Genomic DNA, 16,933 nt, shown 5'->3' with positions numbered 1-16,933 from the left:
ATATATTTAAGAAATAATTTTTGTCTGTGTTAAAGGGAAACTCTGAAGCCATTTCGAGAAATCCAACACATCTTTCAGGGCCATGCAGAATTCTTCACGATTTCATCAAAGTGAATCTCTTTTTCTTTTTAAAGCCAACAGCCTACATTAGATACCGTTATAAATAGAACTGATTCCCCAGAAATGTGTATGTATTTTCATATCTTATTTTCTACTGTTAGAGTAGAAAAGATGCTTTAGTTACTCCTCATTTCTCCCATAATGCCCCATGTAGTATGCTGTACGAGACCCTCGTAATTAATCTTCACGACGCTCACAGAAATCCATCTCACTGAGCAACAGGGGGGGGTAAGTTTTAATTGAAAAATAATTGAAGTTGTCCCCCTTTCACTGATCAACCACCTTCCACTTAAAGCCTTAGAAATGCTTTATTTTTTATTTTTTTTTGAAATGCTTTATTTTTAATCTAAGGATTTCTCATGTTAATGTGTCCCTTAGAAAATGGTACATGGGCTGGAAGATGGCACAACACCTTTAATCCCAGCCCTGGTGCAGAGGTAGGTGGATCTGTGAGTGTAAGGTCAGCTCGGTCTACATAGCGAGTTCCAGGACAGCCAGGGCTACATAGAGAGACCCCGACTAGAAAAACAATAAATAAATGAATAAACAAGGAAAGATAACCGTATATGGTTTGCACAGCAGTCTCAGCGTCAGTGTCAGACTGTAACAGCTAAAGACTTACAGGGAGGTTTCCCAAGCTGTATTATAGAAGTCATACAAAGCCACGCCTTAAAATACCTGTTCAAAATGCAGACATCAGATCAACCGAGACCTACTAAAATAATTCCCAAGTGACTGATGATGCAGATCTTCTATCGTCTTGTACTTAGCTGCCTCAAGAAGGCCTGGGGCTGTGTCATGAGTGCTTCAAATCACACTTCCTGACAATAAGGTTTGAGACCCACTAATGTCATCTTTTATTCATGACATCAGTGGGAGAACGCTCACCCCAGTGCCTGAATAGTACTTCTCAATGCCGTTTGCATCCATGTTTTATTATTATCAAATCACAAAATGGCAAAAAATAAAAAATTTTAAAAAAAGGCAGCCTAGCATTCCCACTTTTGGATTAGTAAAAGAGTGTTCAGTTATTACCTCTACCTTGACAGAGAGTTCACTATCTTTAGAGTCTTAACAGATTGTCTGCCATGACAACACACGCGCGCACAGACACACATACACACACACACACACACACACACACACACACACACACACACACAGGCGCGCATATTCAAGGAATTTTTTATACTACTTAATATAGCCCTGTGAGGTGTGACATGCAAATTTTTCACAGCAGGCAAAACCTGTTTAGGGATCTCAGTCTTCACCCTCGCCTTCTATCAGACTTTCCCATCTTTCTAGGCTAGTCTAATGTAATGCTCCAAGTTGAAAACTTGCCTAATCTGAACAGCTTTGGCTCTAAAGAAGCTGCACGAATACTCTAAGCCTATTTTCTCCCCATCTGCCATGGAATTTTGCACTACTGTTTCCTATATCTCAGAGAATGGCAGGGATCTAACAAGACAATTCTCAGGAAAGCATTCTGTAAGGAATAAAATGTTTTACCCCGTAAAGTATCAGTACTGCTCGAAAATCTAAAAATCTCTTCGGCCACTCAATCCTTCATTTTCTGGCTTATGTTTTATTCTGGCCTAGAACTATGCTGCCAATAATGAAACCAGTGACTAAATGCAATTATTTTAAGTAAAACAGGGACACCATATAAGTCAATATCCAATCAAGGCATTTGCTAGAGTGGGTAAGTAGACTGTCAATCATTTCCCCCACATTAACAGGGCTACACAGAGCAACCCTCATATTGGACACCTATCTGCGAGGTGCCACATTAGTCAGCCCCTTTCACATTGCCATCCAGCTTCTCAGTGTTATGCTTACAATCCCCCAGGTCAGGCTCCCTTGTCCGGGACATACAGGTCTGGAGTTCATGTCTTGTACTAACTGCAGTGACAAGCTGGGAAGTAGATTCTAGTGTGTTAGGATCAAAGTGGAGTGAGTGCTTTCGGGCTTTGTTGTCTTTGGCAAAGGGCTCTAATAGATTTCAACTCTTAGATACACTCTCTGCAGCTCCGGCCCGCGGTGAATCTCACAGCTATCAGTGCACATCAGTAGTTAACACAAGGAACACCGACAGCCAGGCTTTACTCTGAGCACTGTGTAGGTTCACATTTGTATATGTATTCCAGCGTTTCCCAGAATATTTCCCTAAAAGCGAAGACAGTTTTCAGTACTTAATGCCATGGCTCCACTTTTCAATTGTTTACAAATATACTAATTTATTTCTTATACTCTAATTTTTGTTTAATAACCCTATCTTTTGAGAGTTTCATACTTGAGCATTCCATCTATATGACTCCTGTCCTTGTCCCCTCACCCTGCAATTCCTCCCACAACCCTCTCCAAATCCATGATCTCTTTTTCAGTCATTATTGTCACAGAAAGTCAAGGCCCATATTTTAATGTGTGTTGTTTTTTTTTTTTTTTTTTTTTTTTTTTTGCTAAAATGAGCAATTTAAAGTGATATTATTACTGCATTTTAAGCATTGTTGTGAAAGACGTTACTACAGTAACATGATTGACCCATCCGTGTATTGCTTCTTGAACCCTTTCAGTAGAAAGCCTGCCACTAATGTGCTTGCTGTGGCGAAAGTAACGGCTCCTGCTCAGATATTAGAGGCTTGCTAGAAGGCTGGACATGACAGTGGGCTGTGGTAGAGGATGAGCTCAGTCCTGATGTGAGTTGATGTGCTGGGATGTGTAGGGGGGCTCCCCTTTTCTGAGGGAGAGGGGCGGAGGAATATCGGGGAAGAAGGACAGAGGGTGGGACTAGGAGGAGAGGAGAGAGGGGGCCACAATTGGGATGTAAAGTGAATAACTCAATTAATTAATTTAAATGCCTTTTAATGCAAAATGGGCTACTGCTGTGGTTCATTAATACAGCCATCCAGAGTCATCCAGGACCCTTATCGAAAATAAGGATGACTATGATGTGACGGAATGGACATGTTACTGTGAGACCTGAGGTGGGGGGGACACACAGCACAAACCCACATACACAAAGCACTCATAGACTTAGACCCCTCCTTGACCTCAGGAAAAACTTTTAAGGTTAACTAAAAAAAAAAGAAACAAAAAACAAAAACAAACTAATCTTTGTAAGAATTAGCAAACTTGATTTTATCTCTTTAATATAGTCTTTGAAAAAAATAAAGGATAGACAATAAACCTTTCTGTCAAGTCATTTTTAAAGCAGAAAAAGAACTGTGTGGCATGGCTGTCACTTGATCTCTCTCTCTCTCTCTCTCTCTCTCTCTCTCTCTCTCTCTCTCTCTCTCTCTCTCTCTCTCCACCTTAATTTTCTCATCAGGGTACTATCCCAGGCACCTGCAGTGTCTGGATTAATATCCCTAAACGATCAGAAGAGTGTCAAACAAAAAGCAACTTAAGTATTAGCTGTCTATCATGTTAACCACCCAAGATGGCCCAGGCAAACATACAAATCCCACTTCTTGGTTGGTTTTTTGTAATCTTCCTCAACAGGAAAAAAAATCTTGTTCTACCCTCTCTCACCTCCTACTGTCTCAATTTTTATGTTTTCCATAAAGGCTTTCCAAGTACCACTTTGCTCCTAAAGTGTTGGGAGACAATACTAAGAATTTATTTGGCCATTTCTTCTGTGCCCATTGTTCATCATGTGTTCATTTGCTTTGTTTGTGTCTTATTTGTTTAATGTCCTATAAACTTGTATTTTCCCATCTTGATTCTAAGTCTTGATGCACGGGTCTTTTTACCTCCATCCAGCAACAGAACCCCATTAATATTCAGACGTGGTGAATCACATACATGGCAAACTGCACTGTGAAAATGTTTATGTAACAAACATGTTTTGTTACCTAATGATCTGTAATAAAAATTCAACAAAGGGACTTGCGTATCTTAAGATAGTCTTGCGCAACTGAGTCCCTCCTGCAAGATCCAGACACTATCTTTCTGAGAGAGCTTAAGGAATTGGAGGGCTTTCCAGGTTAAGTTTTTGGGAGCAGAGCCTCTAGAAAAGAAACCAAAACCACCTCAAATAAGCCCAAATCTTAGAGAAGGGAAGAGTGAGATGTATAAGGTCGTCATCCACAGAGAAGAGACATTAATTCTGCAGAGTGGGTTTGCAGGGCTTCGGGGATCATTAAGGACTTGGGAGGACATAAAGAGTTAGGGTAGCATTGTAAAAGGTTTCAGGATATGAAAGCTTCAAGGACTATTAAGTGTTTTAGAGGGTTTGAACGGTTTGGGGCTTGTAAGCGTTTTTCAAGGAACTTACCAGCTCTGGGAAATGATATGAGAAAATATCAGACAGATTGAAAAATAAACGTAGGGAGGCCTAAAGATTGGAAACAAATGCTACTTCACATGACTACAGCACTGGTGTAAAAATAAAGGGCTTTTGAAATAAGAGTGTTTGAAGGGTCATATTTCTTAGACCATTAGAAGTCGGTTTTAATCTACTCATAGTAGGATGCTATTGAAAGACCTTAGCCAGGGAACAAGAAAAAAAATAAATAAATAAGGCCAACCTATAGTATGCAAATTAAGTTGAAAGTGGCAGAGGCTGGGTGAAGAGAACATCTCAGGAAGCTACTGGGATCAATTATGGAAAGTAACAAACACTGGAGAATTGGGGTATTGTCTTCAGTCAAGTTCTGACAGGGCAATGTGCAAGGGTACTGAAGGCCATTCTTTCTGCATGAGACCGAAAACAAGGAAAACATAAGATTTCTTCATAGTACAAGAGGTGAGGAAATGTCAAGGACACTCAGACTCTTTTTAAAAAGGTGTTTTTTTTTGTTTGTTTGTTTGTTTGTTTGTTTTTAAAGATCTTATTTATTGTTATTTTATGTGTCTGGGTGTTATGCATGTAAGTCTGTATACCATAGGCATGCAGTGCCCACAGGGGACAGAAGAGGGTGTCAAGTTCTCTGGAACTGGAGATACAGATGAATGTGTGTCACCATCTAAGTGCTGGGAACTGAAGCCAAGACCTCTGGAAGAGCCGCCAGTGCTCTCAATCTCTAAGACATTTCTCCAGCCCTAGTCGGTAGCACAGTGTACACCCCTCCAGTGCTATGTGGTTGTCCCTTCCTTTCTTGGAAACTGATCCATCAAAGATCAGAACCACACCCATGTTTTACATGCTTAAATGGTGTCACAGTGCTCAGCACACCATGGTTCAGCATGGATAGCTCTCTCACACTGCTTTTTTAACACTGCATCTATAAAGTGGAAACTCATAGAGAGACAAAAACACTATGGTCACTGACGGTCTAGGCAACTACAAGAGTAGTCCACATTCCACTACTCAAACATAATACCCAAGGCTGGCTGCTTTATGAATAAATAAAAGCGGCCAATTTAATCAATGTCTTTATAGGCTCTAGAGCATGGTGCCACCACCTGCTGGGATCTGGTAAGATGCTCACATCATATAGTGTCACGGGTATGGTACACTTAAGAGAGGCCCCACCTAGACAGACAGGAAAGCTAGACCTGGAAAAACTCCAGCTCTGTTTCATAAGAATACCCTTGAAAGAACTAATGAGGCTCCCCACAGAATCACTTGAGACCTTCCAAAAGTCTCAATGTTCCATGACCTTGTGACCTCTTACTAGATCTGCTTCCTAAAAGTCTTACTGTCTTCCAGTTCTGTCACTGTCACAGTGGAAGTCATCATCACACTGTTATTTAACAGCAGGGGGTAACAGAAGTTGCGATATCTTCTGTTATAACCCAACACAAGTTCAAGGGTTCAAAGCCTGGGCCTCTCAGAAACCACGGGACAATCACTTTTTTATAGCTTCCACTGTCTTCCTAACCTCATACCATGGTTTCCAAAATGAAGTGAATGACTCTAGGGCAATAGGAAAACTAGAGTCAAGTCATAGTGCAATCCCACTCAGGTCAAATCTGCACCCTTAGCAGATGAAGAAGCAATATTGTTAGTGTGTGGTGTATTAAAAGGCAGGGAAGAGCTCTCCTCCCCAAGCCAGCTAAGTATGGCTTAGCTCTTCTTGTAAATAGAAAACAAGGTCTCTGACCCAGCCCATAGACGGCAACTAGTACATAATGATTTGTGCACTGTAAAAATATATAGCTCCACCCCCAAGCCTCCCAATAACAGCTCTTCTTGCCTGCAGTGTTCTTATGGATAAAACCCCAATGCTCTTATCATCTGCTGATCTTCAGCAAACGCTGACATCCTTGGGAACTGGAAGCACTGAATGCTGGCAGCAGCTGGCTTAGATTTCCCCAAACTTCCTGAGTAAGCTAAAACTGCACGTAGAAACTGAGGAGGAACTCATTGGTCTTTAAGAGTTGGAGTAGGCATTGCAGCGAGGCCCCATTCACCTCATGGTCCAGGATTTCCCAGTTGTACTGCATTTTTCAAGAGCACAAAACATGTGGTAACTATAAATTTATTTTAGTAGCATTGAATTGTGACTGACTACTAATCTCTCAATAGAAGATAATTCTTTACTTATATTGACCCAGTTTCTTTCATATGTTTCCTAATTATACAAAAACAGGCTGCTGTTAAGACACACCTTAAGATGGAAAATAAGGGTATTATTCTATTGAGGTGTTTGTTCATGTGTGACCTGTTCTAATAAAAAAAAATAATTTGTCATAAAAATCTAAGCACCCACTGGTTTCACACAACCTGCATGTGTTTCTTTTTTTTTTTTTTTTTAATTTTTATTAATCTATTCTTGTTACAGCTCAATGGTTATCCCATTCCTTGTATCCTCCCATTCCTCCTTCCCTCCCATTTTCCCCTTACTCCCCTCCCCTATGACTGTGACTGAGGGGGACCTCCTCCCCCTGTATATGCTCATAGGGTATCAAGTCTCTTCTTGGTAGCCTGCTATCCTTCCTCTGAGTGTCACCAGGCCTCCCCATCCAGGGGATGTGGTCAAATATGAGGCACCAGAGTTTGTGTGAAAGTCAGACCGCACTCTCCACTCAACTGTGGAGAACGTCCTGTCCATTAGCTAGACCTTGGTAGGGGTTCAAAGTTTACTGCATGTATTGTCCTTCACTGGTGCCATAGTTTGAGCAGGACCCCTGGGCCCAGATCCTTCCATCATAATGTTCTACTTGTAGGTTTCTAGGACCCTCTGTATCCTTTTATTTTGCTATTCTCGCATGCGTCTCTCATTTAGAGTCCCAGTAGGATGCCCTCCCCTCTGTCCCAGTTTCCTGGTAAGTGAAGGCTTTCGTGGGACATGCCCCTTGGGCTAGTGTCCAGATATAAGTGAGTATATACCATTTGAGTCTTTCTGCTTCTGGGTCCCTTCTTCATTTTTAAAGACAAACTCAGGTTGTTGGAAATCTCGTGTACACACTGAATTCCTTGCCCTGAATTTCTGATGCTGTCAAGAATATTTCAACCTTTTAGATGTTGGTAATACTTTGTCACATAATGCTATAACTGAAATATCAAATTTAACTTGTTTTTAATACACACAAATAAATATTTACAGAGACACAGATGTGAGAATAGATAGAAACTGGCCAATATGGATACTTGTGGAGAATGACTCAAAAGTGAGTTTGCTTGGAATCATGTTAAAAGTATCATCAGGGTTTACCTTGTGACTATGACTTTGTTTTATTCTTCATTGATTTTGAGCTTGATCAGCTCCTATGGATTGTAGAATACCAAAGACAGTCTTGGAGTTGTTGACTTTTGTTAAACTATGACAAAAATATTATAACTAATATTTTATTAGAATTAATAAAGCCTTTATAATCATTAATAGAATCAAATATTAATATATCTACTTTTCACTCAAATTAATGATTTATGAATATTTTAATAGGTAAAGTTCATAAATTTGCTATGTATACATTAATCTAATAACTACATGCAATATGTTGGGCATATTTTGAATATAAGGTAATAATAAACTTTTCCAGCTTTGATTTTTTTTTTTAATTTTAAAGTGTTAAGAATAAGTCAAATTGTGGCAGTTAAATCACATGGACAGACAGCTTAATAAAGCACAAATGTATTTGTGCACCAGCTTTAAAGCATTACTGACTTTTGAAATTCAAAATGTGGCCTATACTTCCATTGCATTCCTTCAATAGGCAAATCATAAAACAGAAAATAAATTATTGTCTTTATCTTAAAATTTGGTTTATCCAACTCTGATATTGTTAATCAGTATATAGTTTGTTAATTCCCTATTAAATATAAACTTAATATTAATTAGTAGCTCTGACATGGGCATTAAAATGATTGACAAACATCAGCTATTTCTAACTTTTCTTTAAATGTGAGGGTTGTCCACACAAACTGTGTTTTTAAGACTTGCTGGAATAGATACTAAAATCATGGAGTCTCTGTCTCAGGAGCTCACAGAACACTAAGAAAGCAGCCAAGTACTAGAGGTTTATTTCTAGCCATCTTCCTTCTAAAATAGTCACACTAATTAACAAGATAATACCAGATATACCAAAATCATCTTACTCCATTCTGAACAACATAAATCCACTGCAGAACTAGAATATATCTGATCATATATATATGTATATATACATATATATTCATATCCTGGAATATATGCTATTTATATGTGCATATATTTTTGTTCTGGAAGAAATCTACTCAAATATATATTCATGTGACCAGTTTCAAGCTCTGTCTATTTCCTGCTAATTTATACAATCAAGGGGAATAATAATACTGCAGCTCATTATGAATTTCAATTCATTCTCTGTTGATAGGTTATTTTTTTTCTGTTTAAACTCTATTAAGACTAGTTTGATGAATATTTGTAATGACATTGGATGGATCACTACAAGATTTTGTTATCAAATATGGATTTAAAAAAATGAAAGTATCTTGTCCAGAAGACCAATGAGATTTTGTACAGTTGACTTTTATTTGGTGCTCTGGATTGCATCCCTGACCTGGAGCATACAAGTCAAACACTGTCCTATCTAGTCACACTCCCAGCCCTCAATAAATGAGTGCTTTAAAAAAATATTATATCACAACAAATAATATTTTTTCTTCCTTTTAAAAGGTATATTTCATTATTATTATTATTATTATTATTATTATTATTATTATTATTATTGTGTGTGTGTGTGTGTGTGTGTGTGTGTGTGTGTGTGTGCCACAGAATCCAGAGGGATCATATCCTTTTTGATCTGGAGTCACAGGCCAACTGATATGGGTGCTGGGACCAGAACTCAAATCCTCTGGAAGAGCTGTATGCATTATAATTGCTGAGCCCTCTCTCCAGCTCTGCTTCTTTCTTTTTATTGCAACATTAACATATGTAACATTTTTCAAATAGCCAGCTAGCAAAATTTGAGGCCCCATTTCTGACTTCTGTCATTGTGGTATGGGTGTGTTGGGGCATACTAATTCACCGAGAGATACTATTTGATTTAATAGTGTCCAGTGTAAACTTTTATTCCATTAGAATGCTTATAGGATGAAACAGAAGATGAAGGGCATTTTTGTCATTGTTTAATTTAGTATGCCCTTGAAAACACACACTGCACACACGTTCACAAGAGTGAAAATAGAGGTCTGAAAATAGGCACTGTAATGTCTGTCTATTTGCTGCAGGTAACCTGAAGAAAACTGGGCAGCAAACACAAGACTGTTTGTCCATTCCTGGCTACACTACTAGATGCCATGGCTGTCTGGAAACCTGTTTAGGTAATACCCAGTCTTCACCCAAATGCATGCCCCACCCCCCCAAGTCTTCCCAGTGTCTAGTCAGTTTGCTCCTAGACATCATGGCTTGTGATTGTCTTTCTATTTTTATTCTAGCTCAATGCATTCAGAATTTTAACACACACACACACACACACACACACACACACACACACACAATACAAATCTAAAACCTATCAGAAGTTAATAAAGAAAAAAAGGATCTATTCATCAAGAAAGATGAAGGTAGTGTTTCCATAATACAAAACAAAAATTGTTTTACACATACAGTAGAGTCCAACAAACCTTCTCAATTTCTATTTATACCTTTACAAATACATTGGGAATTAATTAACCAACAAAAATAACCTAGCCTCTTTTAGTAACAACAAATAATACTGTCTTCAGCTGTGAGAGGGAGAGATAACAGTCACTCTGGGCTCCTCATCACAGCATAGGCTTCAAGCACAACAACACAGCTGCAAACGCAAGAAGGTCCCATAGCTCCTCCCTACAGGGGCAAGACTACTGCTTCCATTTGCATTGCTCCAAAAAAGATACACTAAGTGGAGAGGTGATAAAGGCGTCTTAGACATAGCCCCAGTGTCAGCAAGCACACACTAATCGCAAGCTTTCAAAAGCCTTATTTTCTTAGCAAATACGTTCTCAAGCACAGATTTGTCACCTTTTGAAATGCTATAAAAATGAGTCAGAGAAGTTTCTTTGGTGTCTGAAGAGGGAATGTATTAAAATATAGATGTTCATTAACACACCTGGAAACTTAGAGCACTTTGTGCTTTTATCCCACCGTCTCCTAAATGACAAAGAATTGTCATAAAGTTTTACACTTTTAGGAAGAAATAACAACAGCAATGTCTCCACTGCGGTTACGTTTATACTCTGATCAGGATGCGGAGGCAAACAATGTGTGTGCAACCTTACAAAGTCTTAATTACAGATCATGCATTTTTTTTTCCCTGCTTACCTCAATGATTTTGTCATGAATCTCCAGGCCATCTGCTCTGTCTGCAGGCCCATTTCTCAAAATTTTTGAAACATAGATTCCTTCAGTGCCGGGTTGCTTCTTGTAATTCTATAGAAAAAAAAAATTAACAGAAAGAAACATATTAAGCAAACTTTAAATTCTGTAAAGCATGATTTTCTAAATGCAACAGTAATAATTCTGCTCAAACATGCAACTCTCTTAGCTGGCAATTTGGCACAGAATTAACATACTCAATGCCAACTAGTGATTCATCAAGATGACAGCCATAATGAACAAGTCCAGCGTCTCTGACAAGATCATCTATTTACGTTACATTTTGAATTCACATGAAAAGCTTTGGAGAAGGGCAAATACAAGGTGAGATTAACAGTGTTACTGTAAAAACTTCTCACCTATAAAGTGATGAGGGAGATTTTAAAAAGACAGAAGTACAAAAGAAGAAAGAAAGCATACCTGGCTTCTACTATATAACAATTTAGATGTACTCAGAGCTCAAGAAATACAATTTTAGATCCCAGCTTGTGAAATTTAGAGCCATGGCTCTGACCACTGAGGAGACAGAGTGGTTTTAAATCTAAAATATCAAAATATCAACTTTGCATGGTCAAGGGGCTTATCCATGTCTTGTGCTGACATGGTTCCAGGTGCAAGTCCCACAGGGTGCAGGCAAACCTCGGACACGCAGCCTTTTGATACTACAAAACTTAAGCCAATCACGAGGAACCAATGATCGTGTGAGACCGATTTAGGAAGATGTTTGTCACCATAGAACAACACATGGTGGGCTCTTATATCTCAGGTAATTTTAAGACAGGGTAAATAAAATTAGCCCTACATCTTCTCCTTACTTGGCCTGCCATAACCGGAATTGGAAGTGGTTCTTTAGAATGCCCAGTGTCATTTAAGTGTCAAATTCCCAACTGGTGTTTTGGAATACACCAGGAAAGTGCTCCACCACACAACAAGGACATAGGCTCAGCCATGTTCATAGCAGCCTTATTTTTAATAGCCAGAACCTGGAAACAACCTGAATGTGCCTCAGTTGAAAAATGGATGAAGAAACTGTGATACATTTACACTGTGGAATATTACTTAGCTAATAAAAACAAGGAAATCCTGAAATTTGTGGGCAAATGGATAGAACTAGAAATGGTCATACTGAGTGAGTTAACCCAGACTCAGAAAGACTCACATGGGATATACTTATAATTGGACACTAGCCCAACAGGGATGTCCCCTAAAAGTCTTCACTTACCATGAGATTGGGATAGATGCAGGGACCTCCTATTGGGACTCTAGGTGAGGGAAATATGGGAGAAATAGAAGGACCTAGAGGGTCCTAAAAACCTACAAAAAGAATATCATGATGGGCAGATCTAGACGCAGGGAGGTCTGCTCAAACTACTGCACCAACCAAGGATAATACATGCATTAAATATTGAACCCCTACTCAGATCTAGCCAAGGGACAGGACATTATCCACAGTTGTGTGGAGAGCAGTGACTGACTCTGACATGAACTCTGGGGCCCCATATTTGACCAATTCCCCTTGGTGGGGAGGCCTGGTGGCACTCAGAGAAAGAATAGGAAGGCTACCAAGATGAGATATAATAAGCTGTGACCATATGGTGGGGGAGGAGGTCCCCTTCTGTCACAGACCTAGGGGAGATGAATAGGGTGTAAGTGGGAGGGAGGGAGGAATGGGAGGAGACAAGCAAGGGGAAACTATTTAGATATAATCTGAATAAATTAATAAAAAATTATTTTAAAAATAAATAAATACATAAGCCACAATAGAAGGGAGAGGAAATGTCTGTGTTTTCATATTAACTGAGGCCATTTTAGAATAGAAGCAGTGTGGCATTAGATTGCTGGGTTCACTAGTGGCATAGAAAGCACAGGATGGCACCATCCTAATCCCCAGGGTGGCACAGGACATCACCATCCTAAATCCAGCTCAGAGCAGAACCTAAAGGCCTATAGCAGGTGAGTTCTTGAACAGCGGGTGTCACACGGGACAAAGCATTTCATAGTAGTTAACTAGAGTCAATAAGGTAAGTTTCTTTACTAAATTTCGCTTTATCCAGTTACACTCAAAATTAAGACAGTGCAGGATTGCAGAATTTCAAAGAATTTTGTAGCTACGCTATGTAGATTCTTAATATGAACTTTGAGAACATTAAGAACACAGTAGAGATTATTCATCCAGTTAAATGAGAAGTTGAGTTGGGACGCCAAAAGATGTTTCACACCAAACTCTCTTTAGTATGAAGTTTCTTAAGAAATTATGGGAAGAAAAAAAAAACCCACCTTACTTTTCTCTTATTTAAATTCACTTCATTTGATACACACTGTCAGCTTCTCAACCACGTTGCCATCTAGGGACATTTGAGAACAACAGGAAGTACACGCAGACAAGATATTTAGTGTTGCAAATGGAAATTGCCTACACAGGCTACTCTGTCATAGGGTCAAAGGATGAGCCCATGGCGCTGTCCAAGGACGGTAGATGAAACATGAAACACATTCTTTCCTTTATGGCTGTAGCTGAGAGAATCAAGTTGCTTAGCTGTGGGATGCTTTGTTTTCAAATTCTCTCTGAAAAGAACATCTGAGTATGTATCAGAAAAATCTAGATTAAGAATTTGGTAGTTGAGCCTGGCGTGGTGGTGCATGTCTTTACTCCTGGTACTCAGGGAGGCAGAGGCAGGTGGCTCTCTGTGAGTTCGAGGCCAGCCTGGTCTACAAAGCGAGTCCAGGGTGGCCAAGGTTACACAGAGAAGCCCTCTCTTGAAAAAAAAAAAAAAAAAGGAAAAAAAATCTGGTATTTGGGCACAAGCATACTTTTAGAGATCACATCACTTGTTTCTGTCATAGTCCATTCTACATGCAAAACACTGTGCTAACAAAGGAGTCACCTGATTTTGGCGGCCTCCTATTATGTTGAATCCCAACGCATCATCTTCCCTTTCCAACACCACAGTGAATGACTTCTGTTCTCCATCCTAAGTGTGAAAGGGGAGAAGTGAATAAGTAAAACAAACACAGAAATAAAGAAGTGAAAATTAACCACTACAGTGACTGTAAACAGAAAGCATCCTAAGAATGGTTGGTTGACTGAGCAAAATTTCTCCCTGAATGTAGCTTAAGGCATGGCATGCGTTTGAAGGGAACGCCTGTGCATGTGAGTAGAAAGGGTTTTCCAAACGAATGCATGGATTTGCGTTTCACCCAGGCAGCATCCCACTCAGACCTTGCCTGAGTTGCAGACAAATTTCTGGGCTTAAGCAGGCAAGGGCTTTTTATTTTTAACTTTGTATGACAGGAGAGTAAAATAAATAGCCAGTGGATCTTAGAAACATTTTAATGTAAATTTTCACTGTAGAAAGTGTTAAGGGTGTTTGATAAATGCTGAGCTATTTATAAAATCCCTTCAGACTGGCCCTGTAAGGCAGGGTCTACTGGAAGGCAGCCATCTTGATTTTAAATATCATCCCTTTTTTGTTTGTCATAATTCTAATTCTCATGGAATAAAAATAAAAGCATTTTGCCAGGTAGAGCAGTATGCATTTCTTGCCTGGTGATGCAGTAATTAAAGAAATACAAATTATAGCAGCCACTTGTTTGTTAGTAGAGGCCAATTTAAACAGGCACTCAAGCAACTGGACAAGATGAACTGTAGTCACAATTACAGACTTAAAGTCTCCGTAAAAGAGAAATATCTGGAGTTACATCTCATGCTGAGGGATGAAACCCCATTACACCCCCCCCACCACATACACACACGCTGCTACCTCGGTGCTCCTCCCCACCCCCTTCCCCACCCCAGGAGCTTTCTCAGAGCCCACAGCAGTCCCTACAGGCAGCAGAAAGTGATTCTGAGAAGCCCAGTCCAGCCAGCAACATTTCAGAATCAGATCCCAAAGCACAGCATAGAAAAGTGGTTGTCACCCTGTGGGTCACGACCCCTTTGTGAGGAGGGGTCATATTATCAGATATTCTGCAGATCAGCTATTTACATTAGTATTAATTTAACAGTAGCAAAAATCACAGCTATGAAGTCGGAACAAAATAATTTTGTGGTTGGGGGTCACCACCACGTGAGGAACTGTATATACTAATGAGTCCCCAGCATGGAGAAACCGTGGAACAGAATCACAGCTTGACAAGATGCTGAATTTGTTTACCTCATAATTCTAACAGTGGCTCCTTTCCATCAGTTTTCAAACCTGGACTGTCTCTCCCTCTCTGTTTTTCAGGCTAAGGGCAGGAAGCTTAAAACCAAGGGCTAGTGTTGGAGGCAGAGGTAGACAGCCAGTCCCCAGACCTGGAAGCTCTCTGTTGCTCCTCCCCAGGCTGTTGAAACTGAAAACAGCTCCTTGGGTGGGGGTGCAAGTTCTGTTAAATCCCTGCTTGCTTTGCCACAGAGCAGCCAAGTCAAACACTGGGCAAGCATACTGAAGACAAGTCCCAGCTAATAATCAAGTCTCTTCACCCAGGCTGCTGCCATTTCTAGCTCAGGACCAAGCAGCTTCTGAGAAGTAGAGAAAGACAGCCTCTGTCTGCTGCTCAAGGGGCCAGGGTGGCCTGGGACAAGTCACCAGGTCATAGCATTCACACTCATCACAGAAAAGGACATGTGAAGTCCGGAGGGACGGATGTTCAGAAAACCTCAGGGATATAAAGAAATGTCATCTTTGTCCTCCCCACCACACCACCTCTCCCTTAAGGTCCCGGAACTGAGGAAGGGTAGTTAAGTGATAGGCTAACTTTGGCAGAGAAAATAAGCAGTTCACAGCTAATTAACTGCGGTTTACTTATGGAATTTGTCTCAGGTATGGGCCAAGGACAGGAAAGCTGGGCAGCGAAGGTGGGCTATGGGAACACGAATGTGAGTGAGGAAAGAGGTTTTGTTTTTTTTTTTTTCTTTTTTTCCAATTTCTCCTTCTCCAGGAGAAAGTTGAGTTTGACTCTCTTAACCTTAAGCGATATTTCTGGGGCAACGATGTTCATGAGGCGAGCAGAACATAATCACGGGGTATGTCTCATGAGGACCTGGACAAAAAGGATGGCACCTCCAGAAGGAATCTCAAAGGTCGCGAAGCCGCCCCCCTTCCTACCCCAATCTTGCTTAGGGATTCATTCCTTTTGCGCTTACCTGGTCCCCGACGAAGTTGTACCTGCGCGCCATGTACTGGGTTAACTTTTCCTGGTACCTGTGCGGCACCAAGCCGAATTGTGCCAGCTGCACCTTCCCCAGCCGCTGGCAGGCGACGACCCTAGGGGGGATCCTCGGGCCCGAGTGGTCTCTCACGCGTGTCCCCACTTGGGCGAGTCGTGGTCGCCTGGTGCCTTCCCTCCTCACCGCCTCCGCAGCCGCCTGGGCAGCGGCTGTCACTGGCGCTGTCAGGGCCAAAGGCGCAGCGCTGGATGTGCGCCTCCAGCTCCCGCAGCCTCACTGTGTGGCCTCAGCCCTGAGCGAGATAGTCGCACTGCACTCGCAGCTGCTGGACCAGGCTGCGCAGCGGCAGCACCCTGTACAGCTCGCCCGGCGCCAGCGGCTGGCACTGCAGCAGGCACCGGCGCCTCCGCGCCGCCCAGGGCAGCAGGCAGTTGGCGCAGAAGACGTGCCCGCAAGGCGTGCACGCGGGTTCCTCCAGCACCTGGCCACACAGCTGGCACTGGAAAGCGGGGTCCACGACTTCTGCGAAGAGCTCCAAAGCGAAACCCATAGTGGCGGTGGGAAGGAGGAGAGCCAAAAGGGGTGTCTGCTTTTTCAGAGCACCCACAGGCTGTGGCAGGGGCAGTGGTCTGGTCTCACCGCGGCTGAGCTCTTTGCGGGGAGGTGTATGTGCTCTCAGAATAAGTTTGGCTTGGAGTTTCCAAGCTTTGGCTAGGTCCTGACTTCTCTGTATTGACACTAATAGAAGCCACCTGGGTCCGATCAACCCCCGCTTCTTTATGGCTTTGTAGTAAAGGTCCTTCAAGTCTATTCTTGAGAATGAGGCAAGTTTTCAGTGGTCCTTAGGTCAGCTTTATTCTTTCCCTGAGCAATGAACTTCAAGTCCTTCGGGGTGCTGTGCTAGCAGAGCTGGCGATGGACACAGCACTCATACTGA

At 41.2% G+C, this 16,933-nt stretch overlaps 1 protein-coding gene across 1 annotated transcript in view; it reads right to left on the bottom strand.

Annotated features, from left to right (window-relative positions):
* Positions 1-16,580, bottom strand: part of Pdzrn4 (PDZ domain containing ring finger 4) — a 350,277-nt gene extending 333,697 nt beyond the window's left edge. Inside the window, 4 exon segments of the mRNA XM_051160234.1 lie at positions 10,794-10,901; positions 13,733-13,819; positions 15,973-16,275; positions 16,277-16,580. Coding sequence (XP_051016191.1) covers positions 10,794-10,901; positions 13,733-13,819; positions 15,973-16,275; positions 16,277-16,546 — 768 coding nt within the window. The 5' untranslated portion in view covers positions 16,547-16,580.
* Between the last annotated feature and the right edge of the window lie 353 nt (positions 16,581-16,933).

This window comes from Acomys russatus, chromosome 17 (genome assembly GCF_903995435.1).
Source record: "Acomys russatus chromosome 17, mAcoRus1.1, whole genome shotgun sequence".
Lineage (NCBI taxonomy): Eukaryota > Metazoa > Chordata > Mammalia > Rodentia > Muridae > Acomys > Acomys russatus.
This window is presented reverse-complemented; position numbering and strand designations above follow the sequence as displayed.